The sequence below is a fragment of the Grampus griseus genome (genome assembly GCF_964374135.1).
Source record: "Grampus griseus genome assembly, chromosome: 9".
In the NCBI taxonomy this organism is placed as follows: Eukaryota; Metazoa; Chordata; class Mammalia; order Artiodactyla; family Delphinidae; genus Grampus; species Grampus griseus.
The window spans coordinates 89278202-89304004 of record NC_139003.1 but is presented as its reverse complement, the minus strand read 5'-3'; the positions used below and the strand labels follow the sequence as shown (position 1 = coordinate 89304004).

Sequence of the window (25803 nt, the reverse complement as noted above, 5' to 3'; positions counted from 1 at the left end):
CAGCATATTATTTTTGTTTCCAATCTTCTAGTGTTATATTTTCACTTTGATGTTTAAATTTTGTTCTTTGGTTTTGGCACAGTGATATTTCATTTTTAGTTCTTTTATATTATCATTGTTTTGCTCCTGTAACTATAGTATTTTCTTCATTGAACTTTGTAGATTTATTTAACTGAGCCATCTAATCTTAACCTTAGTTTTCACTAGGCTCTCAAGGTATTCATTGATAACCCTTGTAGTGTGGGAATTTTTATTTTTATACTTTTTAAAAACCAGCTTTATTAAAATATAATTCACCCATTTCAAGTGTAGAAATCATTGTTTTTTAGTATATTCACAATCAACTTTAGAACATTTCATCACCCCAAAAAGAAACCTCCTACCCATTAGCAATCACTCCCCATTTACCCCTCTTCCAATTACTAATCTACTTTTTGTCTCTGTGGATTTGCTTATTCTGGATATTTCATGTAAATGTAATCATTTAATATGTGGCCTTTTGTAAGTGGCTTCTTTTTACTTTCAAGGTACTTCCATGTTGTAGCATGTATCAGAACTTCATTCCTTTCTTTTTGCTGAGGAACATTGCATTGTATGGATATACGACATCTTATTTTTATTTATCCATCCATCAGTTGGTTGACATTTGGGTTGTTTCAATTTTGAGGCTGTTATGCTATGGAATAATGCTTCTGTGAATAGTTTTATACATGTTTTTATTTCTTTTGTGTATACATCTAAGAGTCGAATTGCTGGGTGTATTTTCACTCTGTTTACCTTTAAGGAACTGCCAGGCTGTTTTCCAGAGTGTCTACTCCATTTTAAAATCCCACCAGCAATGCACAAGAGTTCCAGTTACTCTACATCATGGCCAACATTTGTTATTATCTGTCTTTTTTCTTATAGCATCCTAATAGGTGTAAAATAGGCCTTTCTATACTTTTAAACCCTAAAACTATGATCAATTATTATCAATAAAATAATCTCCATCCTTTTCTAGCAGTGAGCCTGTCTCTTTATTAAATATGGAATACATAAAATAAGTGGAAATAAGATAGCATCAGAAAGGTTCTTTTCCCATTTCTTTGTTATCACTTCAAAATTATTTGGAGAGAATCTCAAGAGAAGAGAGATTTATTTTTAAAAATTGTACAGCTAGAACTCATAGTTTCTAAATGCCTATTATAGACAGGTACATATTTAGCATCTAACCCCTGAGTCTACGATAACCATTGATGCCACTGACCATTGCCACTATAGTCTCCAAAGTGGCTTCAGGAGCTTTTCCCCACGCTCACCATAGCTCGGAGCCCATCATCCGCTGTCTCCTGGGAGCTCAGAGCTTCTATTAGTATTAGTTTACCACATTATAGATTAAACTGGGCTGTATGGGCTCATCTGAGGTCTAACCATTGATTTTTAACATAGTTTCTACAGGAAAAATACGGCTTTTTTTTTTCAGCCTACTAACTTACAAATGACCATTTAGGACACAACCTGATTGTAATTTGGTAACTATCTGTCCATGAGGAAAGGCAAAATAAGTTGGAGTTATTTAACCTAATGTCAGAAAACTTTATGTTGACTTAAAGCCATCATCATGGATTATAACTTCAATGAAGGATTATTCTCTTTATTTTAAATGCAGTTTTTTATGTTTTTAAATTGTATTTTGTTGCCGTAAGTAGGAATTGATAAAGTGGGAATTTAATTTTGAAAATCTGTGTGTGTATCAAAGGAGAGTAGAAAGAAAAACAGTATTTCTTTCTCTCATATTTTTATCACTATAACAAAGGGAAAATGCTCTTATTTTCACCTCTTCCATAAAAGGCCAATTTTTTTTTTTAACATCTTTATTGGGGTATAATTGCTTTACAATGGTGTGTTAGTTTCTGCTTTATAACAAAGTGAATCAGTCATACATAAACTTATGTTCCCATATGTCTTCCCTCTTGCGTCTCCCTCCCTCCCACCCTCCCTGTCCCACCTCTCCAGGCTGTCACAAAGCACCGAGCCAATATCCCTGTGCCATGCGGCTGCTTCCCACTAGCTATCTACCTTACTACGTTTATTAATGTGTATATGTCTATGACTCTCTCTCGCCCTGTCACAGCTCACCCTTCCCCCTCCCCATAACCTCAAGTCCGTTCTCTAGGAGGTCTGCGTCTTTATTCCTGCCTTACCCCTAGGTTCTTCATGACATTTTTTTTTTCTTAAATTCCATATATATGTGTTAGCATACGGTATTTGTCTTTTTCTTTCTGACTTACTTCACTCTGTATGACAGACTCTAGGTCTATCCACCTCATTACAAATAGCTCAATTTCGTTTCTTTTTATGGCTGAGTAATATTCCATTGTATATATGTGGCACATCTTCTTTATCCATTCATCCGATGATGGGCACTTAGGTTGTTTCCATCTCCGGGCTATTGTAAATAGAGCTGCAATGAACATTTTGGTACATGACTCTTTTTGAATTTTGGTTTTCTCAGGGTATATGCCCAGTAGTGGGATTGCTGGGTCATATGGTAGTTCTATTTGTAGTTTTTTAAGGAACCTCCATACTGTTCTCCATAGTGGCTGAACCAATTCACGTTCCCACCAGCAGTGCAAGAGTGTTCCCTTTTCTCCACACCCTCTCCAGCATTTATTGTTTCTAGATTTTTTGGTGATGGCCATTCTGACTGGTGTGAGATGATATCTCATTGTAGTTTTGATTTGCATTTCTCTAATGATTAATGATGTTGAGCATTCTTTCATGTGTTTGTTGGCAGTCTGTATATCTTCTTTGGAGAAATGTCTATTTAGGTCTTCTGCCCATTTTTGGATTGGGTTGTTTGTTTTTTTGTTATTGAGCTGCATGAGCTGCTTGTAAATTTTGGAGATTAATCCTTTGTCGGTTGCTTCATTTGCAAATATTTTCTCCCATTCTGAGGGTTGTCTTTTGGTCTTGTTTATGGTTTCCTTTGCTGTGCAAAAGCTTTGAAGTTTCATTAGGTCCCATTTGTTTATTTTTGTTTTTATTTCCATTACTCTAGGAGGTGGGTCAGAAAGGATCTTGCTGTGATTTATGTCATAGAGTGTTCTGCCTATGTTTTCCTCTAAGAGTTTGATAGTTTCTGGCCTTATATTTAGGTCTTTAATCCATTTTGAGCTTATTTTTGTGTATGGTGTTAGGGAGTGATCTAGTCTCATACTTTTACATGTACCTGTCCAGTTTTCCCAGCACCACTTATTGAAGAGGCTGTCCTTTCTCCACTGTACATTACTGCCACCTTTATCAAAGATAAGGTGTCCATATGTGCATGGGTTTACCTCTGGGCTTTCTATCCTGTTCCATTGATCTATCTTTCTGTTTTTGTGCCAGTACCATACCGTCTTGATAACTGTAGCTTTGTAGTATAGTCTGAAGTCAGGGAGCCTGATTCCTCAAGTTCCTTTTTTAGTTCTCAAGATTGCTTTGGCTATTCGGGATCTTTTGTGTTTCCATACAAATTGCAAAACTTTTTGTTCTAGTTCTGTGGAAAATGCCAGTGGTAGTTTGATAGGGATTGCATTGAATCTGTAGATTGCTTTGGGTAGTAGAGTCATTTTCACAATGTTGATTCTTCCAATCCAAGAACATGGTATATCTCTCCATCTATTAAAAGGCCAATTTTTCATGTTTGAGATGTGCATCCATATGTATAGTTACTTGCCTCATGTTTTATTTTCCTGATCAAGTTTAATTGACCTTTAAATAATAATTGTTATAGAGGATTGGATTAAAACCTGATTAATATGAGAATCATTTGTAGGTGGATTTTTTTCTTAAATGGAACTATAATAGTTTTAGATTAATTCAGTAAAAATTCCATGTCCTTTTCCCTAAAATGCATTAGTACCACTCCTACTGATCATCCATACACGGTATAATCCTAAGCAACTTCCTTTTTAATCTATGAAAAAATGAGTGTAATACCCTCTTTTTACAACTCATTTCATTAGGCTATTATGATGGCTGTCAAATGTACATAGGATGTAGGTTTACTTTTATTCCTTCCTCCCTCCCTTCCTTCTTTTTTCCTTCCTTCTCTGCTTTCTTTTTTTGGATGGCTTATTTCTCAGTTTTTTAATAGAAAAACTGTTGGCAGAAGGTATTCCCTAGACATACTATGCTGATGTATCAAAATAACAGCACATCCTGGGCTTTTAGGTTGCACTTACCTCAGGAGTCCACCAGCTATGAAGTACTGATGAAGGACGTTCTTGCTATGCAAGACTAATTAGGCTTCCAGGTCCATGGTGTTAAATCTACAGAGGTACCTGGCTATGCCTAAAGTCCAAAGCTTGACCTGAATATTTCCAATTAACATTTTCTTTTTCAGGGGACCATGAACTTCCCCCCAGTACATATGAACTATCATTTTGGTAATTTCTTTTTGTGTTGAATTCTTACAGCTCTCCACCCAAGGAGATGCAAGTCAGGTGATTGGACCTCTAACCGAAGGGCAGAGAAGAAATGTGGCAGTAGTGAATTCACTATATAAGTTGCACCAATCGGTAACAAAGGTAACCTTTATTTTAATTAAGTTCTTTTGACTTAATTTCAAGTTCTTCTTTCTTCTTGCCTTAAATTTAGACAATAATGAGTTATTTAATTTTTTGCAGAAGAATGCAATGAAAATGTGATTGTAAAATAAGCTGAGGCATGAACTTTTTCTAAACAGTCTGATCCTGGCCTCTGTTGTTTGTATGACTTTTTGTCTGTACAGTTAGTTTAAAACACATGAACTGTAGATCCTCAAGGTTGCTTGGTATAGTTAAGTTTATTGAACAGATGATTTAAAGGTAGATTACTTGTGTTTTATACCCATTAAACCACATAATTTGGTATCATATGGGTGGTAGTAAATTATAGCAAATCTAGTAATAGTAAGAACTCGTAAGCCCTCTAATATGTCAGAAAGGTTCTACCTTTGTACAAAAAAGTGGGGGAGGAGATGCATTAAAAACAGTGAACTCGTATGTTATAATCATTGAAGACTATTTATGAGTAAAAAATATTTTTTTGCTATTGATCTAATACTTGTTTAAAAAGTGACTGAATTTTAACTTGTTTGCCTTTATATATTATGTCTAAGATGAACTGTAAACATAAATATTAGGAAAGCAACACTTTCAACCCCTTCTTTGATTCTTGAGTTGCTTGTGTTTACTCTCTATTAATGATTTTCAAAATATTTGGTAAGTAGAGAGATAGTTAGAAGACCTGAAAAAGCCAAAGGTTAGATGATGTTCTTAAAACCTTGACCTCTAATATGAGCTTTTATATGCTAGATTGTATTTTAGAATAATTATAAGTAACAGTTTTTCATTTACTTAAATTTTTTAACAAGTCCTTTTATCAATTAGGGGTTTCCAAAATTTGTATTTTGCACACTAAACAAAATATATTTAAAGGGTTATTAACAGGTAAATCTCAGAAAAGTAAATAACAAAAGTAAATGAAAAGAATATATGATATAGTTTCCATTTCCTTTAATTATTACTCTAAAGAACCAAAAGCAATGCAAAGTTGTATTTATTTAGCCTGATTTAAATGTCTTTATTGATCATTTCAGAATTTTCATAATGTTGGTATTGATTTGTAAAAACGGAAACATTTGACATTTACTTGTTAAACATTATAGTCAGCCTACAAAGGGTGATTTTTTTTTAAGAAATAAGTAAATATGACTTTAAACTGACTTTTTCAAGTTAAAACTTTATAATTAAGGAAAGCTAGCTATTAGAATTCTTAATGTTTCAGTTATTTGAAGTAGATATTTGCCTTATACAGGAAAACATTTTTAAACCTATCCTAACTACTAAACACTAATGGATTTTTAAAACATGTATGAGATACTACTCTAAAGTAACGATAATATTTTATATGTGGCTTGTGGAAACAGTTTTATCATGTGATGATCAAAATTAGTATTTATAAAAATAAATAACTTAAGCAAAACTATAACTGGATTTGTTCTAGGTGGTTTCCAGTCAGAGCTCATTCCCACCAGCAGCTGAGCAAACTATAATTTCAGCCCTAAAGGTAAAAGAATGTAATTTAATCTTTGACTCTATAGATTGGAATAGGTTTTAGAATTATTTGTTTGGATGAGTGGGAGATGTCACATTTTAAAAATAATTCAGAATCTTCTCCATATGCCAAAGTAGCATGTTGATGATTATCCTAAAGAGAGAGGCTACATGTGTGTTTATATTTTTCTAGAATTTAAAAATAGACCCTGTTGGTGTCTACAGACTGTGTTGCATTTATGATAATTGTATCATAAGCAAGAGAAGCAAGAGAGTTATAAGTATGCACTGTGTCTCAGGGCAGTGCAGCCCAGTATTATCCCAGTAAAGCAGTGGTTCTCCACCAGGGTGATTTTTGTCGCCTATGGGACATTTAACAATATCTGGAAACATTTTTGATTGTCATGACTTGGAGTGGGGTGCTCCTGGCATCTAGCACCAGGAATCCTGTCAAGCATCCTGCAGTGTACAAGCCAGCTCCCCACAGCACAGAATTATCAGGCCCAAAAATGTCAGTTACGCCAAGGCCTGGAAACTCTACTAAGGCCACATAGTAAAATAAAGACTCTGGAGCTCAACTGCCTGTGTATGAATCCCATCTCAACTATTTAACTAGCTGTATGACCTCAGACAAGTTAATAAGTTTTCTCTTGCCTTAGTTTCTGTATCTGTTGATATAAAATGGTACAGTATACCTACACAAAGGTAGTAAATGTCAACTGTTAGATTGAATTTAGATCACTTGGGTAGAGTTAAGAGAGAGAAAGAGGGAAGGAGAAAGAGAGATGGTCTACCACCAGTAAACTCCAAGGAGAAATATTCAGAGAGTAAAGAGGATACAAAGAAAGAACAATCATTGAGGAAGAAAATTGGGAGAGGACAGTGTCACAAGTCCTGAAGGAGAAGGGAAATTCCGAGGTCAGGTGCTGTCCATGGGTGACATGGATGGGGATTTAAGGCTGCAAAACTTAAGGACACTAAATTCACATATGAGGGAGGAGGAGACAGTCTGTTTTCCTCCAACATAGAAAAAGTATGCTTGGATGTTTTCTCTGAATCCTTTTCTTTTTCCCAATGTACTTATCTCATTATGATGAAGTAGTATTAGAGCTGCCGTAATAAAAATAATTGTTTTTAGTAAGAGTTGTCCAGTTTATTGATAATCAAAAAATACTGTAAAATCGGGCCAATAAGACAAACCAAAAGGTTTGTTTTATTCTTGCTTCCAGGCAGGGAATACATGTAGTCTTTTTTTTTTCAATATGTAGTTACTCATTTGTCTTTATCTTCTGGCCATAGCTGTCAAACATTTTTTGATCACTACCCAAGATAAGTAACATTTTACATTGTACCCCATACATACTATATAATCATTTATAAATATATACACATATATAATTGTATATATATAGAATATGCACTTATACACGTGGTTTGAGAAAGTCCATTCTGTAGGTTAAGAGAGAGTTGCCTACACTTTGCCTGATGATGAAAGTCTCCTGGACAAGTCAAAAATAGAAGTTCTTCAGACACTGTAATTCATTGTTGGGTAGACTTTCTGTATCTGTATTTTTAACTTACAATAAAGGTTATTCTTCGTATTAGTCACTTTAGGCTGGGGTTGAGGCCAGTGCAGGGGAAATTGCCCTCATCTTGAGCTGTGGCCTTCACTCTGAGGTTTGCTCACCAGGACTGGTGTCTGATGTTGCTGGGCACCGCAGTTTGCTGAGGCTTCGCCAGTTTTGCCTTTGAGAACTGGGTAAGAGACGACTACCGGTCTGTTCACGACTCTCCTCCTGCAGTGACCCTGTCAATTAGAGACCGAATTTCTTGTGTTAACAGACCTCAGTGAAACAGTTTTGGCCTTGCTTTTTAATTAAATTTCATTAAAAATCTTTATGGCATAATAAGTGAAGAACAAACAGAATCCTCTGACTCAAAGAAAAAAAAGAGAATCTTGAATTTTCATAAAATTGTAGGAAACTTACTGCATCACTTTGAATTAGGATGTTACAATGCATAAGTGCAACCCAAGAACCAAAAATCTGTATGCTTTTATTTATTTGATGGAAAAAATACTAAACATACTTTTTTACTTACTAAAAAATATAGGTAGACACATAATAGTCTCCTCTACCTTGTTGAGATTTTATCCAAAATTAAATGTTACTTTAGGTTCAAAGTTCATCATCTCATATTGCAAGCATTATCTCCTATGTCATGGATGACATAATTAATATTAATGATTTTACATTTAGAGTCATTTCATTATAACCACCTCAGCTATAAGTAGCATTTAAACACCTTAGCCCAATAATTCTGATCCATTTGTTACTGAGATCATCTTGTGCAGATAGTATATTACAAAGTTTATATATGACAGTTCTCCCTTATTGTGTGGGTTTGATGTTCTATATACGGGAATATTCTGCATTGTTGAGGCTTCAGTATTTTTGTAATCTTTGCTATTTTAGGCAAGCACTTCCCTGCTTTGTAAAGAGCTTATGAAATATAATCTAGTATCCTTTCTCAGTTTCCTGTGGTAGTTATTAATCCTCTACCCATCCTTTACATGAAGGCATTCCCCACAATGCTCTCTTCTCTGTTTTATATTTTCCATTAAGTGGGAAACCTCACCCAGCTGTAAAGTTCTCTGTGTACACCATCGTATCATAATACAGATAGAGGCAGTTTTATTTCTTCCTTTCTTGTCTTGATGCCTTTTTCCATGCCTTGTTTCACCTGCTAGGACCTCCAGTACTATGTTGCCTAGAGCAGGTGAGAGTGGACTTGTCTACTTGTTCCGGACCTGGGGGAGAGCACTCAGTGTTTATTTTACTACTTAAAGGAGGCTATTTTAAACAAGTTCTTCTCTATTCTTGGTTTACTGAGACTTTTTAAAATTGTAAATGGTGGTGTTTCATCAAATAGCTTTTTCTGTATAAAATGATCATACAGTTTTACCTCTTTATTCTGTTAATAAAATACAGGAATTTATTTTCAAATATCAAACCAACCTTGATCATGATGTATTAGCCTTTTTATGTATTCTTGGATTTGATTTACTTAATTTTTGTTAAAGTGGTCATAAGGATATTGGTATATAGTTTTCTCTTTTGTAATTCTTTGTCTGGTTTTAGAAATGTTTCCTCCTTTTCTATGTTCTGAAAGAATCTGTGTAGAATTTGTATTGTTTTCTCCTTAAATGCTTAGTAGAATTCACCAGTGAAGCCATCTGGGCCTGTAGTTTTTTTGTAGGATGTTTATAACTACAAATTTAATTTGTTTAATAGATGCAGGACTATTCAGGTTATCTTTTTTCTGGAGTGAGCTTTGATACTTTGTGACTTAAGGTACTTGTCTATTCATCTAAGTTATCTAATTTGTCAGAATAATGTACATAATATTCTTTAACTTTCCATTTAATGTCTATAGGACCTATAGTGATAACCTCTTCTTCATTTTTTATACTGATGATTTGTGTTCTCTTTTTTTTTCTTTATCAGTCTAGCTGTGGGTTTATCAATTTCATTGCTCTTTTCAGAGAACCAACTTTTGGCTTTATTAATTTTCTCTGCTGTTTGTCTTTCTATTTCACTGATTTCTGCTCTTGTCTTTTTTTTTTCTTATTTTGAATTTTCTTTGCCTTTTTTTGTTTGTTTTTTTGAGACCCTATACCATTGATTTTTAGACCCCCGCCCCCCCCAAAAATTTAAAGTTGTAAATTTCCCTCCAATTTTCTTATGTTGCACTTTTATCTTCATTCAGTTTGAAATATTTTCTATTTCCTTTGTGATTTCTTCTTTGATCCATGGTTTTTTCTTTTAATTTCTAATTTTTTGTGGTATTTCTAGATATCTTACTGTTTTCTTTTTTTTTTTTTGCGATACGCGGGCCTCTCACCCTTGTGGCCTCTCCCGTTGGGGAGCACAGGCTCCGGACACGCAGGCTCAGCAACCATGGCTCATGGGCCCAGCCGCTCCGCGGCATGTGGGATCTTCCCAGACCAGGGCACAAACCTGTGTCCCTTGCATCGGCAAGTGGACTCTCAACCACTGCACCACCAGGGAAGCCCTGTTTTCTTTTTTTTAATCACTCTTTTATTGAAGTATAGTTGATTTACAGTGTTGTGATATTAATTTCTAATTTAATTCTCTTACCATCAGAAAACATATTCTGTATGATTTGAGCCCTTTTAAATGTATTGAGTATTATGGTCTAGCATGTGGTCTGTCTTGATGAATGAACCATGTGTACTTGACAAAAACATATAATCTTCAGTTGTTTAGTATCATTCTGTAAATATCAGTTAAGGTGTAGTGATGTGTTCAGATTTTATATGCCTCTACTGGTATTTTATATAGTTCTATCAATTGCTGAAAGATGGGAGTTAGAATTTTCTATGATTGTGAACTTGTTTATATCTCCTTTTCATTCTGTTGATTCTTGACTCCTCCGTTTTGAAGCTCTATTACTAGTTGCGTTGAAGCTCTGTTATATAAGTATGTATCATTTTTATGCCTTCTGTTGAACACCCTTTGTAATTATGACATATCCTTCTTTAGCTTTAATACTTATTGTCATGCATTGTTTTATCTGATATTAATTTAACTACTCTATCTTCTGTTCATTTACTTTCAACTCCTGTGTCTTTATTTTTTTCAATACGCCTCTTGAAGACAGTATACAGTGGGTCTTGCCTCTTTTCTGTTCTGATAATCCCTGCCTTTTAATTGGAGTGTTTAATCCATTAACATAGTATAATTATCAGTAAGGTTTTATTTAGGTATATAGTTTTATTATTTGTTTTTTGTTTGTCTCCTCTGTTTTATTTCCTCTTTTCCACCTTTTCTGCCACCTTTTGGATTGTTTGATTATTAGTTATTTTTTTTAATTTCATTTTAACTTATTTCTTAGATTTTTACCTGTACCTCTTCTTCATTTTCTTTTTAGTTGCTCTTCTATGGATACATGCATCCTTAACTTTCCACAGTCTTTTAGAGTTAATATTGTACTGTAGCACATAAAATATAGAGACTTTGCATTTACTGAAGTACATTTACATCTCACTGCATGTAGTATAATTTTTTTAGCTTAACATTTCCATTTTGGTTCTTCTTTACACTTTCAGTCACTCTGCTGAGATTTCCTATTACTTTATTTATTATGGGCATTTTTTTCTCTACCTCACGGAGGTTCTTGCCTGATAATTGTAGAGTCTGGATCTTTTCACAGTTGGCAGCTATTGATTGTCTTTTCCCTTTAGAATTGACAACATCTCCTAGCTTTTTGTATGTAGTCATTTTAATATATCCTAGACAATGTGAATGTTGTGTTGTATAGACTCAGTATTTTTATATATTGCTCCTAAAAATGTTGACCATTGCTTTAGCAGTTAATTAGCTTGTTTAGACTCAAATTGTGCACTGTCAAACCTGCAGTTGGCCGCGTCTCAGATCTCAGTATAGTTCTTTAAGCCTTAGTTGCAAGCCATTTGTAGTTTGCCTTGTACACGCATGGTCAAGTCAGCTGAAGACTAGTGCTGAGTTCACACATAGAAAAATAGGATTTCTTCTTCTCTGGCTCTCTCCTTCCTGAGGTTCCCCTCTCACTCTCCAGCAGCCCTGGTTGAACCAGGCCTCCTTCCCCTTGTTCCTTTGACCTGAAAGACTGTAGGTTTGGTTTGGTTTGGTTTGGTTTGGTTTTTCTCTCAGAGTTTTAGCCACCCAGCCTTGCCACTACCATGACTATAGTCCCTCTCAGAGCAGAATCACAAAAAAGGGAAAACTCAGTCTCTTCTGCTTGCTATATATTTACACACCCCTCTAAAACTAATTGCATTTTTCCATCTCCAGAAGCCTCCAGTAGGTTTTTTTGTTTTGTTTTTGGTATTTTTCCATGATTATTTGTAGGAGGATCTGTAGTTAGGTACTCACTCCTTCATACTAGCGTAGAAAACTTGCCCTTCCTTCTTGAAATCTCCTATTTATTTTCACCGTATTCCAGGATCTCTTCTTAACTTCTCTGCCCAGTATATACACATTGATATAACCAAAAGCTCATTGGAGTCAAATGCACCTAGAAAATCCCAGCTCTTCCACTTGATGGCTTTGGACACCTCCTTAACTTGACTTTAGTTTCCCTATCTACAAATTACTTTAGGTTCCACATCTGTAAGTTAGAGATTTTTGTAATTCTTAGAGGAAGGAATAATTGAGTTTTCAGTGGGATGATTACTTGCGAAGCCCATAGCACAGTATCCAGCATGTGACCTATACTAAAATACATGCTATTACCCCTCTTAATCCGTCAAAGGTTCCTCTTCTGGATGACCTTAAAATGGCATTTGGCCTTATTCTACAAATCATCCTCTGGGATCTCATTGACTCTTTTGGCTTCATCTCCCCTCTTAAAAGCTAAAGACAACCATATCTAGTCAAAACTTGCCAGAAACTACAGCTGTAAAGATCTCAGCACCTACTAGATAGCCCATGTGGATTTCCCTGTAAGTCCTTCAAACTTGTGTCCAAAACTGAACTCATTATTTTCTCCCTCCGTCCCTAAATCAGCCAGCTGCGTCTGCATTTACACATTCAGTTGATAATGCCACCAAGTCATTAAAGAAAAAAAAATCTGAGTGTACCCTTCAGTCTTTACATTCCATATTTCTCACATCTGATTCCCGGTGTCTCCACCCTGTCTCCTCATCTCTGTTCCTGCTGCCTCTGATTTGGTTCAGGCACTCACCACTTTGCATCTATACTCCTACTGTATCCTCCCGACTTTAGTCTAATTTATCTACTCTGCTGTCCAGCATGATTTTTCCCCAATTCAAAGCTTTAACCGCGGTTTTTTTTTCATTGTTTAAAACTCATTGTTGGTTTCCTAGTCCCTTCAGGATATATTCCCATCTCCTTAGCAGCCTACGCAGAGTACATCTGCTCTCTGTCTCTCTTCCACATAGGCAGCCACCTCATACCCTGTGTTGAACACCTGCGGTTCCCCAAATGTGTCAACTTCCCTAGGCTCCTGTGCCTTTGGCATATGGCCCCCACCAGCCTCCCACTCTCCCCCAACACACACACTTGGTTCTTAACCCATTTTGATCTTTGAAATTCAGTTCACACAACACCTTTGGTTTTTTAAATCCTTTCAATATAAGTTGGGTGTCTCTCCCATCTTCCCATAGCACTCTGTAGAGCACTGATATCACTACAACTTGTTACCTTTTGTCACTAGATTGTGAGCTCCCTGAGGGCAAACTATAAGTGCATACACACACACACACACACACACACACACACACACACACACACTCTTTCTCTCTTTTTTTTTTTTGTTTGTTTGTTTTTGTTTGTTTTCATCCTTTATTTCAGTAAGGAGAGCCAAGGGATTGAGGGGAGAGGGCTTAGAGAGAAAATGTGGAGCGCATGTCTCTCTCAATCCTGTATACATGTTTATTTTTATCAGAGATTAAGGGCTGGAGATGATGTTTAGGAATTTCATGAATAAGGGTCCTATTTAACCTTTTCTCACTGATTTCAGTCATTTGTATGAGCCAGAGTCATCCATCTTCATTGTATGTAATCATGACTGAAGCACATATAATATACTTAAAATTTAGATTTTGAATGTTTACTGAGGCCCAGTCATATTTTCACACTAAAACCTTATAACTAAGGCCTAGGGTCTTATATAACCTAATTGATAATTATACCTTACAGGAGAACAGTTTCTCAACCTTAGCACTATTGATGTCTTAGGCTGGGTAGTTCTCTGTCGTGGGGGACTGTCTTGTGCACTCTAGGGTGTTTAGCAGCGTCTCTGTGCTCTGTCCACTAGATGCTAGTAGCAAACCCTTACCCCACCCCGGTCGTGACAATCAGAAGTGTCTTGAAACATTGCCAGATGTCCTCTGGGGAGCAAAATTGCCCCCAGTTGAGACTCACTGCTGTAGAACTCTAAATAGAAATCTAATCCATGAAAAGGCTAACTGTTCTGCCCTCTAAGAATCACTGATATATTTATTATATTCAGTCTGGTCAAAAGCATATGATGTTCCAGTTTTGAAGAATTACTTTTGGTTTTGCCTCAGTCTTTTCAGAAACTTTAAAAAATGTGTTCTGCAAGAGGGGGGGGATATGGAGATATATGTATACATATAGCTGATTCACTTTGTTATAAAGCAGAAACTAACACAACGTTGTAAAGCAACTATACTCCAATAAAGATGTTAAAAAAATAATATAAAGAATAAATGAATGGAAATTAGGAAAAAAAAAAGTGTGTTCATGTGATCTTTGCTGCCTAAGTGGCACTACCCCTCTCTTCTTCTTTCTCCAGGGGTTCATTTGAGCATTCAACTTTTTGAAAATAAGAGAAAAGTGGTGGAGTTGAAATTTTTCAGTGCCATGTTCCACATATTTTAAGCTTTAAAAATCATTACTGACAGCAGTTAGGAGAAGAGCAGACTTCTGTTGGGTATTATAGTTAAACTGCATATAGTTTGAATTTGATATAATGTGAAAACTTTTACTCAAAATGCTTCTCATATTTCAGATTCTGTGTTTGATCTATTTAAAGTTTGCCTCTCCTTAATTTACTCTTCTTTTCAGGAGGTCCATGTTCTTATGGGAAATGCTGTGCAGCCCTTGCTGACTTCCGTGGGAGATGCCATAGAGGCCATCATCATCACTATGCATCAAGAAGATTTTGCTGGGTAATGACTTCCAACCAGAGTTTTCACTAAGCTTCAGTACATTTGTTTTTCATTCCCACCTCCACCTCTACTCCCTAAGTCTCTACCAATCTAGAACCTTGTTCCTCTTGTGATGGGATTGGCCTCCATCCTTACTTTATTCATTGAGCACCATTAGCAGATTAATTTTTTTCAGTTCTTCTTGTCATCTTCTCTCCTGTCATTGAAACATGGAACCATTAACATCTGCGGGACTCAGCTTAGCACTTCAGGACATTTGGTACTATCTCCTCTTTGCAATTATATCTTTTTCCTTACTTCTCACAAATAGGCTGTACTTGAGCCTCTGGTATTGGTATGGTATTCCTTGTATAAAATGTCCTGCCTCTGTCACTCTGCTAGTCCGATTCCCGCTCTGGTTTTGAGGGCAAGGTCCTGCCCAACCCCCTGCAAAGATGATTTTCCTTGTCAGAGTCTTGTGGCAGTCTAATCTGGTCATGTCACTCCTAGCCATAAGCAATTTGGTATTATTCCACAGCTCTTTCATGTGTATACTGCTTATCCATTTCATGTGTGTCTTGAATAAGAATCATAGTTCCTAGCTTACTGTTTACTGAAATCTTTTTAGTAAAGTAAAATGGTTTTGACTTAGTGTATTAGAAAACTGTGGAGAATTTGAAATAGTTACTTGCACATGCTTAGTGTGATTTTTAAAAAAAATTTAACCATACTCGAGCTAAATATTCATATATTAGTGTAGATATGTTTTTTATTCCTAGTTCATAGTTAGTTACTATTTTTTAACTGCCCTGTTTCTTTATGTTCATGTTGTTTAATAGTGTATCTACTTTATTAAATTTCTAGCCACTAGTCTAGCTGTTTGTAGAAAAATTATGTGATTATTACACTGTATTTTAATTTTTCAAATCATTTATTATTTTCATTTACAAAGTACCTTTTGAAAGGTGAAAAGGTCAGTCTCTATTTTTAATAATGGTATGAAGCACAGGAGGGTAAAGTGGATTCTACACAAAAATGCTGTAGTATTTGGAGCCAGGAATATAAAACTGCTGATTACCAGTATTTGGGAGGAAATGAATTTTGTTCAGAAATGATCTGAAATGTCCCAGTTAGACCAATCATCAATGCCTCTGAAAAGGAAGCAAAACTGGAGTAATTTTTGAAGGCTTGTTCTAATAAGAGTGGTCAGGTGCTTACTTGAGTAACTGTATTGATGAGCCACAGCAGATAACACATTAGACATTAAAAGTTGGTTTCCCAAGTAGATATGTTTTTATTAGTTTGCTTAAATAGTAGTGAGCCAGATTGGTTCTTTAATTGATAGGTTGCCACAGGTATGCAGCATTATTTTAAGATGTATAACATTGTCCTCAATTTTTTTCCCCAAATGGCCGTTAATGGCTCCATTTCAGCTCACTCTCTCTGTACAGCAGACATTTGAGGTTCCACTGAAAGTTATTTTTCATACATGGCCGTACAGGAGTGTGGAGCATTCATGGCAGGAATTTTCCCACTTTCTAGAACCTTGTTATTAGTAATTCTGTCATGTCATTTCATATATGTATGGCTTATATGAAATATAAGATGACATTGGATGAAACTATTCAGCAAGTGGAATCACTTTTATAGTAGGGCCATCTTCCGGGATCACACTTGGAAAAATAATAATGAATACCTGCCCCTTCAAGCCCTTCACACCTTCTCACGGTAAAAGGAATAAATCAGGTTTACCTTCTGGGCCAACCTTATTTGTAGTATGATTACAGAATCCCCTGCTAATTAAAAAGTAATCCTCAACACAGTTTCCTGGTATTTTAAATGTATTTAGTGGGAGCTGTATGTTTCTTTCCAAATTAGATAAAGCTTAAATTGTAAATGTCTGACATAGTACATTGATTGAAATTCTGTTATTTAATGTAAAATGACTCGTGTCTTGATATCAGCTTTGAATGGGAGAGGGAAGTCAGTAACAGTAGGAGGACCCTAGATCCTTGAAGTGCTGGATGAGCGCCTCTGAGGAGGGGAGAACACACACTGACCCCGGAACAACTGGTGCCGCTTCTCAGGCGTGTGTTTGTTTAGTCCTTCTGCCTTCTGCCTCTGTATGCGGGCTCTCATTACAAAGACCGTGACATTTCTGCTCACTTTATCAGTTGAGAACCTCTTACTAAAAGGTTTGACGTAACTAGGAAAATTGAGCTTTAGCAATTGCCAAGCAAGGTTTATATTCTAGTAAATTTAAGTCAAACTTCTAATCCATGCTGAGAATTGATAATACATATTTCAGAATTTTTCTAATAGATCATTTTATTTTACTTACATTAACACACGCTTACAGAACCTGGTCTAGTATATCATTTTCTAATCCTCAAGGAAATCATATCACCTAACCGGATTAGAATTCTTGAAACAATCCTCCAGAGTAGTACCAAGATAATGACAGTGCTTTTGATAAAGCATAAGATTAGAAAGAGATTGGTTCCCTTTTTTTTTTTTTAACCTAGCCTTTTGGACTGACAAAACCTGAATAAAGATAGGCCATGATGGTCTGAATCTGGCAAAATCAAACCCCACGTGAAGATTGCCATCTCTTACTAAGGCTGTCCCTGTACTCTATACCAAGCAGCATTCTACCCTATGATATTGCAAACAGCAGTGTTCCACCATGCCCCCTCAATGGCCTTGCCATAGTTAGGACATTCTTTCTTACACCCGAACAAAGTCTCTTCCTGCTGGAACATAGCATGCTTTCTCTATTTCTATCTGCTCTCTGGATGTGGAAGACCTTTGGTTAGCATCCCATTTATTATAATAACCATTGCTGTATTTTAAAATAATTAAGTCCACCTCATTCTCTTGCTCTAGGCATTTGAATCATATCTGTTGTTCTTCCCTAGACCATTGCCAATTTCTCTGCATCATTCTCAGAGTGTGATTTATTTTTTGAAAAAAAGATTCAGCATTATATAGCCAGTGATCTCACTGGCCCGCTAATTAATATCAGGTGATTTCTAATTTTGGCATAACTCTTCTTTCCTATAAATATTGCACATTCTTTTCATATATTCTTTAAAGAGCAATTATAAACACTTATAAATTATAAATAGTATTTCATGGAGCATCAGCTGGCATCATCTGTTGATCCAAATTAAAGCCTTTCCAAACATCATCTGGGAGGAAAAAATTGCATACCATGTGTATTGTTACATAACCAGTTCCACAGTCAGAATTCTACTATTGGACTGATTGGATTAAATAGCACAAGAGCAGAGATATCTTTGCCAAGAATCTGTTTGGGGAAGGCAGCATTTTCTGTTGCCACCAAGTGTAAAATCCTATTTCAGTATCTAATACTGATTTATTCACTAACAGGCAAACCACGTGAGTGGATGGAAAGTCGTAAAGCTGGAAGAGACCTTGAAAGGTCAGAGTGCATAAGGCACTTCTGCGAATCATCCAAGACAGATGGTTGTCTGTTTCATTTTTAATAGTCTTTTGGTAAATGGATTCCAAGATTCTTTCAGTCATCTTCCTAGCATCCTAAAACAGTCTTTAGAATATAATCTAAACATTGTTTTATGCTCTTTAACTTTTAGCAAAAATAAACAATGCCTGTCCTACCAATTTTTTAAAGTAAAAAATTGCTTAGGAGTGAAATAGCAGGCAGAGTGGGGAGACAAATATCAAATAGTGCCTTTTAGTGTACTGGCTGATTTTTTCTTTTGCAGATCATTACCCAGTTCAGGAAAGCCTGATGTTCCCTGTTCTCTCTACATGAAGGAGCTTCAAGGTTTTATCGCCAGAGTTATGAGTGACTACTTTAAACACTTTGAATGCTTGGATTTTGTCTTTGACAACACTGAAGCTATTGCCCAAAGAGCCATTGAACTCTTTATCCGAAATGCCAGTCTCATAAGACCTCTTGGTGAAGGTGGGAAAATGCGTCTTGCTGCTGATTTTGCGCAGGTAAATTGATGCATAGCTACAAAGGGGAAAATGTTTCAGCCTCAGTATTATCCATTAAATAAAAGACCATCTATGGTCTTCAGTTTTTTAACTGAAGACAGTTTTTAATGTGAAAAAAGGAAAGAATTTAAAGATACTTTCATACCAGCTTTTTTTACTTTGTCTTTAACAAAAGGATCATCAGTCATCTTTGATATTTCAAGGTTAAGCTAAGTAGTTTGTCCCACAGTAGAGCAGCATTTCCCATTTTTACATAACATGGGGCTTTCTCACTATTTTATTATCCCACCAGGTCAGTACTGATAAGAATAATTGATTAACCTTGTTGGAAAATAATATAGACAATGAAATTTATCCTTCAAACAGTAGAAAAGGGCTGTCTGTTGTCACGTAAAGAGAAAGATCTCTGACACATGCATGGTTCTCCAGGGCGGTGTTCTAATTCATTTAGAAGCACAGAGGACCAGGTGAATTATTTGATCCCCCTCTGTTAAATAAGAGTACCTTTCTTGTGCATGGCCACCTTGAAGTCATTCCACACTATCTGATGTGAATGAGGTAGAGTCACATTAAAACAGCAGAACCATAATCAGCTCTTATAGAAAGGTTTTTTTCTTTGTCCTTTAGACAGACTTTTTAAAAAGCCTTATAAACATAGTATCAGAGGCAGAGAAAAAACACCTCATACATCCACTTTCATTAAAAAAAGATTCAGAAACAATTCGTATTTACATAGCACGTCAAAGGTGAACTTATTTTTTAAGCCTTTGAAAGCTATTACCTTTACTAGTCTAAATAGTTTTTCGAATGGATTATTCCTAGCGGTGTGCCAGATCCTTCCTGTTTATAAAGAGAGACAAATTGTAATGTCCCTCTTTATTCCTGTGTGTATCTGGGAGCAAGTCTTGGTTCATTATTCCTACTCCGAGGAAAGGATGTGGCGGGCTGCTTGTACCAGGCGGTGGTTGTAGACGCGCCCTCATACCTGACAGTTACAATAAGGAACAGGTACATATCATAATGTTTCAAGAGCCAGGCTCTTTGCATATTAACTGGTCTCGAATTAGTCATTTTCATCCCCAAATGATATGCCTGACACCACTAGGTCAGAGTAAAGAGCCTTCCTTTGTGAAATATGCCCTTAGTAACCTCAGCATGAAAATTGAAAGTAAATGCTACCATTCGTGTGGCTCCTTTTACCCTTCCCGTTTTTATCAACTTAATTCTCAGGCACCTGTATGTTCTGTTGTTACAGGTAAATTCTGTATATTGTCGTACTTGTCCCTTTCTGGGATTACAGGCTGCTTATCAAAGTGAAAACACAGTGATGTACCAAGACCTGCTCTTACTTGTTAAAAATACTGTGAGCTGAACTCAAATGGGTGTCTGTTCTTCTTTCCCCCTTTCCTCCTTCATTTTGTTTTTCTTTTCCTATCCTCTTCTTTCCCTGGGCTCTCCCTCCCCCACCCGTTTATTTGCATTCTGCTCCAGCTGGTTCTTGAGTCACTTTCCTGGAGGCAGCACTTCAAGTCCAATTAGAGTGGCAGCCAAGCAGGAGATGGCCAAAATGAGAGTGCTGTGGGAAGAAGGCTTTTTGTTTTTGTTTTTATTTTAATGCTATGTGACCTTGTGAGTTTTGAAAGCTGGAGAGCATTGTCCTGTGACCCTTGCTACCACAGCTGGCACCTGTTCAAATTGCGTAGCATCCAGGGGCAGGGTTGAGCTCCCACCTTCCTTAAAACTGCACAGTCAGAATTTTATTTGGCATTCCTTCTTTCTGAAGACATGTTGCCTATAAACCAAACCTTTCCCCAGGTCCCTTCCGTTAAGATAAATGAAACTCATCAATCATTATTACTAACTTATGCTCCAGGGCAGCCTCTGTTTTCCCTTTCTTACTCGATGTTAAGAAATATACTTTCCAGGCCGGCAGTGACACTGGTTGCTGCAGCCTCCGTGGGGCTGATTCCTTGGTTCACTTCGGGATAGTGTCCCTGTTTCAGAACCTCGTGCCACTCACTCTGTGGCTGCTTCCCTGGCCCTGTGGGTCGTGGGTGCAGGAAAGACAGGTGCCAGCACTTCTGAAGTCAGTCATGGTTGTGACCAGTAGCTTTGGCAAGTATTATCCAGCTGTTATATCTTCCCCCCATATTTTAAAAACATTAAAGTGAATTGAGGGCTTTTGTTTCATTTGATGTGGTTTCTTCCCACAACTGCAGTTATGTGGCATTGTACCTCGGGTTTCGTACTTGGTTGCATTTTTCTGGGGTGAATCAAAACCCTGAGATGGCATTGCCCTGACTTTTATATTCACGACGGGCATCACCTGGGACTAGAAAGCCTTTTGGCTGCCTCATTACTGAAAGTTCTACCGATTTGTATTCAAAATTAAAGCCATTGAGGCCATTGGAATCAAGACCACACAAATCCTCTGTGGGTTTGAAAAGAGTTCTTGTGATAAAAGTGCCTGCTTTTCTGGCATAAATAACAGAAAGAGAAAGAGCTCAGAAGATTCCAGTAGGGTAGGTTTGGGAATACTGATTATTTGGCATAAAGTCCAGTTGCAAAGACAGATAATGTTATGTTTTAAAGATTTCTGTAGGAATCCTAACTTCTCCCCACTGGCGGCATTGCACAGGTGAAAGAGTATGTATTTGCAGGGAGCCATCTGGGGGGGCTCACAATGAGGGAGGTGCCCGACGCACACCCCCTAGGAATCAGGTCACGGGCATGAGGCGCTTTCCTCCTGGTAATTAATTCCCTACTGTGACCACATGGTCTCTGTGTTTACACTAATCACACAGCGCTTGTAAAGTACTAAGCTGGTCCAAGGCCACTGGGGTTCTGCTGATTCAGAATCTCTCTGGGGACTTGTCCATACTGCCCTCTGAACCACACATTCCCCTCTGCCCCTCAACTATGTTTCTTTCCTGAGGGAAAGGACGGCTTTTGACATTGGCATTAAATCATTTACTCAGTGGCACTCTGAGCAGTTTCTCTTTATTTCTGGTGCCCTTTAAATACTATACATTTATATCTATTTTGCTTTTTGCCTGGAAATATAAATTTAGGGAAGAACCCAGATAATCAAGATTCTAATTCCTATTGCCTTTTCTCCTGAACAGTATCAGGGCAGGAATGCCCTGGGAGTATCCATAGATGCCCTGTGGTTAACCAAATGTCTGCGGTGGGCACGGAGCAGCTATGTAATTAGTTCACCACGCCTGCAGCTGACTGTTCGTCCCTCCAAACAGGGGAGCTGGAGAGAGGCGGTTGCAGATGCCATTTTTGTATCCACAGCTAATTGCAGAGTCACGTCCTCTAAAAGGAACATTCCTGCCCTTCAGAAACATGGCCTTTATTGTTTAATGGAACCCTGGCAGAAGAAGATGGTTTTTAGTACCCTAGAGGTCCTTGATGGATGAAAAATTTATTTTGAACATTTAACGTTTTGAAATTGTCCTATGGCATAGAAATCTGCAGTCATCATAGGTGACCCAGCCATCCGAGGTCATATTCTCTCATACCGTAATTTTTTCCTAGCCACTTACTTGTTTTAACATTCAATCTTGCTCAAGTGCTAAGGCAAAGGTTGTTTGGTTTAATCTTTGAAAATGATGAAGCCCACTAGGGTAACTGAAAAAAAATTGACAAAAACATTTCATGAAAAATACTTCATACTTTCAGTGTGTAAGAAACCATTATATGTACACATGCACAGACACACACACACAAATACTTTGCGCTGACTATAAAATAAATGCCACATTCTGTAGGAAACCAGAAACTCCCATTGAGTGAATAAACAGGTCCCAAGGAACAGCCCCATCACTCAGTGTCTTCGAGAACACTAGGTCAAGGCCGCTCTCTTTTGCATTGTTGGCAAGAGTCTGACTTTTCTTCCTCAGATTTCTCTTTTTATTTACTTATTCTTTTGTATTTTAGAGAGTTTGCTAATCATGTGAGGTTGGTTTCCCTCTAGAACCTACAGGGTATATACTGTGTCTTCTGTATGCTAGGAGAGAAATTCACCAGTCACGACTCACCCTTGAGACATCTGAAGAAAGCAAGCTGCCCTGCAATTCTCCCCGACATTCAGTTCGTACATTTGCTTTCACACTTGTCATTTCTCTTAATAGTAATCAGTATGTGTGTATGTGTGTCTATGTATACACACACATACCTCTCTTAAAATTTAGATGAATAAAAATTACATTGTTTAAATAAATATTTATTCCCTTCTTTGATAAATTTGAGAGAGCTCCTCAGAGGCAAGACCATCTAATTCATCTTCTCATCCCCGTGTCTAGCTTGGTGCCTGGAGTCAAAAATGTTTCTCAAATGAGTGAGTGATTAGGTCTCCATGGTCTTCCAACGTCAAGGAGATTTGAACACTTTTTCAGAAAGATGGCCAGCAAGACAGAAACCCCATTTTTCTTTCATATGTTTTTCCTGAAGAAAGATGTTGATTTACCAGGGAGCAGCCTTTTCTCAGTCATTTTCTAAATTATTCTTTACTAGGGTCCTGTTTATAGCGAGTATAGAGAGATGGTTTATCATCTGAGTACCACATATGCAAAAATTTTGCATATGCGCTTGGTGGATAAAGAACAGGTAGCCTAAAACTCAAGTAATGACAAAATTTCCAGTCAAAGGAGGAAAATAAAGAGAAGTGAAAGTAGTAGTTGCTAAGTTCTTCAGTCAGGAAACAAATTAATTCACTAACGTTTAAAAGGGGAAAGTTTTTAAAATACTGATAATAAGTGCTGACATTTAACAAGCACTTACTATATGCTGTGTGCATAGTGCTTTGTGAAATTATCTATTTTACTTGCATAATTTTACGATAGGCATTACCTTCATTTGAAAGATGAGGAAGTTGGAACGTAAAGAGGTTAAGTCCAGGACCACACAACTAGTCGTTGTAGAGCAGAAATTCTGACACAAGTGCGCTGCCTCCAGAGTCAGTGCTTTTAACCCCCTGAGCCAGCCTGGTGAAAACGGACATCATTTATGTTAATGTACAAAGGCTCGTGATGTCTGCTTAAAGTATAGCCACAGAGGCAGGCTTGAAAACCTTCCTTTTTCTGATTTTTCAGTGGAGAAAAACAATCTAAACTTTCTCCTCTTACATAACAAAAAATGCTTTTCTCTTCTTGAAGGAATTATGCCTCTTTAGTAAATAAATGCAGAAGTTATCTAAGCTCTTGCCTTTTAATAAATTTGACTTTCAAAACCTGCCTCACAGTGAAGATAAAATTTAAGTTTACTGCAAGCTACAACCTTCTGTGATCCAAGTGTGTCCCCAGTTCACTTCAAGATTCTGATGTAAAAAGCTGGGGATATCTTTTAATATTTCAGATGGAGTTGGCTGTGGGTCCGTTCTGCAGAAGAGTATCTGATTTAGGAAAGTCCTATCGAATGCTGAGATCATTCAGGTGAGACGTAATTCTGTTTTCGCTGTTAATATAGCCATATCCTGTTAGCAGATAAATCCTCCCCTGTTCATGTCCATCTGTATGAAATTGCCATTATTCAACCATTTTGTGATGTACAGCAGTGGCATTTGAAAGTTATTCTTCAAACCATAAATTTATATAGTGCTATATGCGATGACTAGTGTATGTATGTATGTCTGTGTATGTGTTAGTTTTGAGTTGCAGTTCATAAGATCTGGTAAATTTTTTATTATGCTCTTTCTAGGGGGATTTATTTATTTTTTACTCTCCATTCTTACAGAAATATATTGAGTAGTAATACAAGGCAGTTCATAATTTATAGATGTCTTTTTCTGAAAGTATTACCGGTTCATTTATCATTTCCAATCCAGTTTACTTCTAAAAAGGTCATAAGTTGTATTCCCTAACAAAACTATTAGAGTATTAGAAGAACTGAGTTTAGCGGTGAAATGCAGGGAATGACTGTAAATGTAGTAGATAATTTAGGCTAAAGATGGCTAATGCAATTGAGCACAAAATTTGGGATTGAGCTTACTTGAAACCAGTTCAAAAAGAAAAACAATGAGTTAATTCAAACTCATAATCTAAGAATATACCAATTGAACAGGAAAATCATTTTCAGTGCTGAATGCTTAGATAGACCTTTTACCAACTCAGATTTTAAAGACTTGAATAGCTTAATGACTAGGTCTTAAGTATCAGATTTTAGAAGATAAAAAGATGTTGTTCGTACGGCTGTTTATTCAGTAAGCCAAACTTTTTCACATCGTGGCACACATAGAAAATATATACATATAAAACGATGACCAACCCTGAGGGCCAAGGGGATCAACATAATACTTATGACCATTTTCTGACCACAGCATACCAGATGGGAAACCTTGATTTCAGCTCTCCATAATATCCAAAAGCATAATGGTTTTTGAATCTTTCTTTATAAAGATAGGTTAAGAGAGTCCAGGCATGTGACTTTCTATAAATGGCCTCAGTACCAGAAACTAGAGTAATCAATAAGCAGTATGTTCTTTAAAAGATTACTTCACTCTCTTATGTCATCCAAGCTTTTGGTAGAAAATTCAAGTGTAATGAACCCAAGGTTTTTCATTGAAAGGGAAGGCTTATCCTTTACTTTGCCTGTGAGTAATTGGCAGTGATTTTTTTTAATGGCAACACAAGAGCCTGAAATATTTTTCTCAGATGCCCATCTGAGTTGGATTTCAAAAAAACTTAAAGTGGGATCACAAGTGTTTTCAGCTACCTTCTTTGGATTAGCTCAAACCTTTTATAAAGTATTTAAATATTTTGGAAGCCTTAGGGTTTGGCACTACCAAATATGGACAAGTCGAAAGATTAAGAGATACTGAGTACCCGATCCACCAGTCATCATCTGTATGTACCATAAAAATAACCTTAATAAAACTCCTGTAAAATCACTTACTTTGAGTATGATGGTAACACGGCAGTCCCGGTTGGATGATCAAATGCTGCCCTCAGTAACGGAATCTTAGCATGTTGAGGGATATCAACCAATTAGGTATTTTAAAAGGCATGGGAAAAGCTGTGATTAGGGATTTGCTATTTTAAGATTAGACTATTA

The 25803-nt window shown here is 36.8% G+C and overlaps 1 protein-coding gene across 1 annotated transcript in view; it reads left to right on the top strand.

Annotated features, from left to right (window-relative positions):
- The window catches only part of COG5 (component of oligomeric golgi complex 5), a 285669-nt gene that overhangs the window by 242198 nt on the left and 17668 nt on the right, over window positions 1–25803 (top strand). The window contains exons 15-19 of the mRNA XM_082661812.1: window positions 4443–4553; window positions 6013–6075; window positions 14678–14781; window positions 18510–18747; window positions 24109–24185. Of these exons, the coding sequence (XP_082517938.1) occupies window positions 4443–4553; window positions 6013–6075; window positions 14678–14781; window positions 18510–18747; window positions 24109–24185 (593 nt within the window). The remainder of the gene's footprint in view (window positions 1–4442; window positions 4554–6012; window positions 6076–14677; window positions 14782–18509; window positions 18748–24108; window positions 24186–25803) is intronic.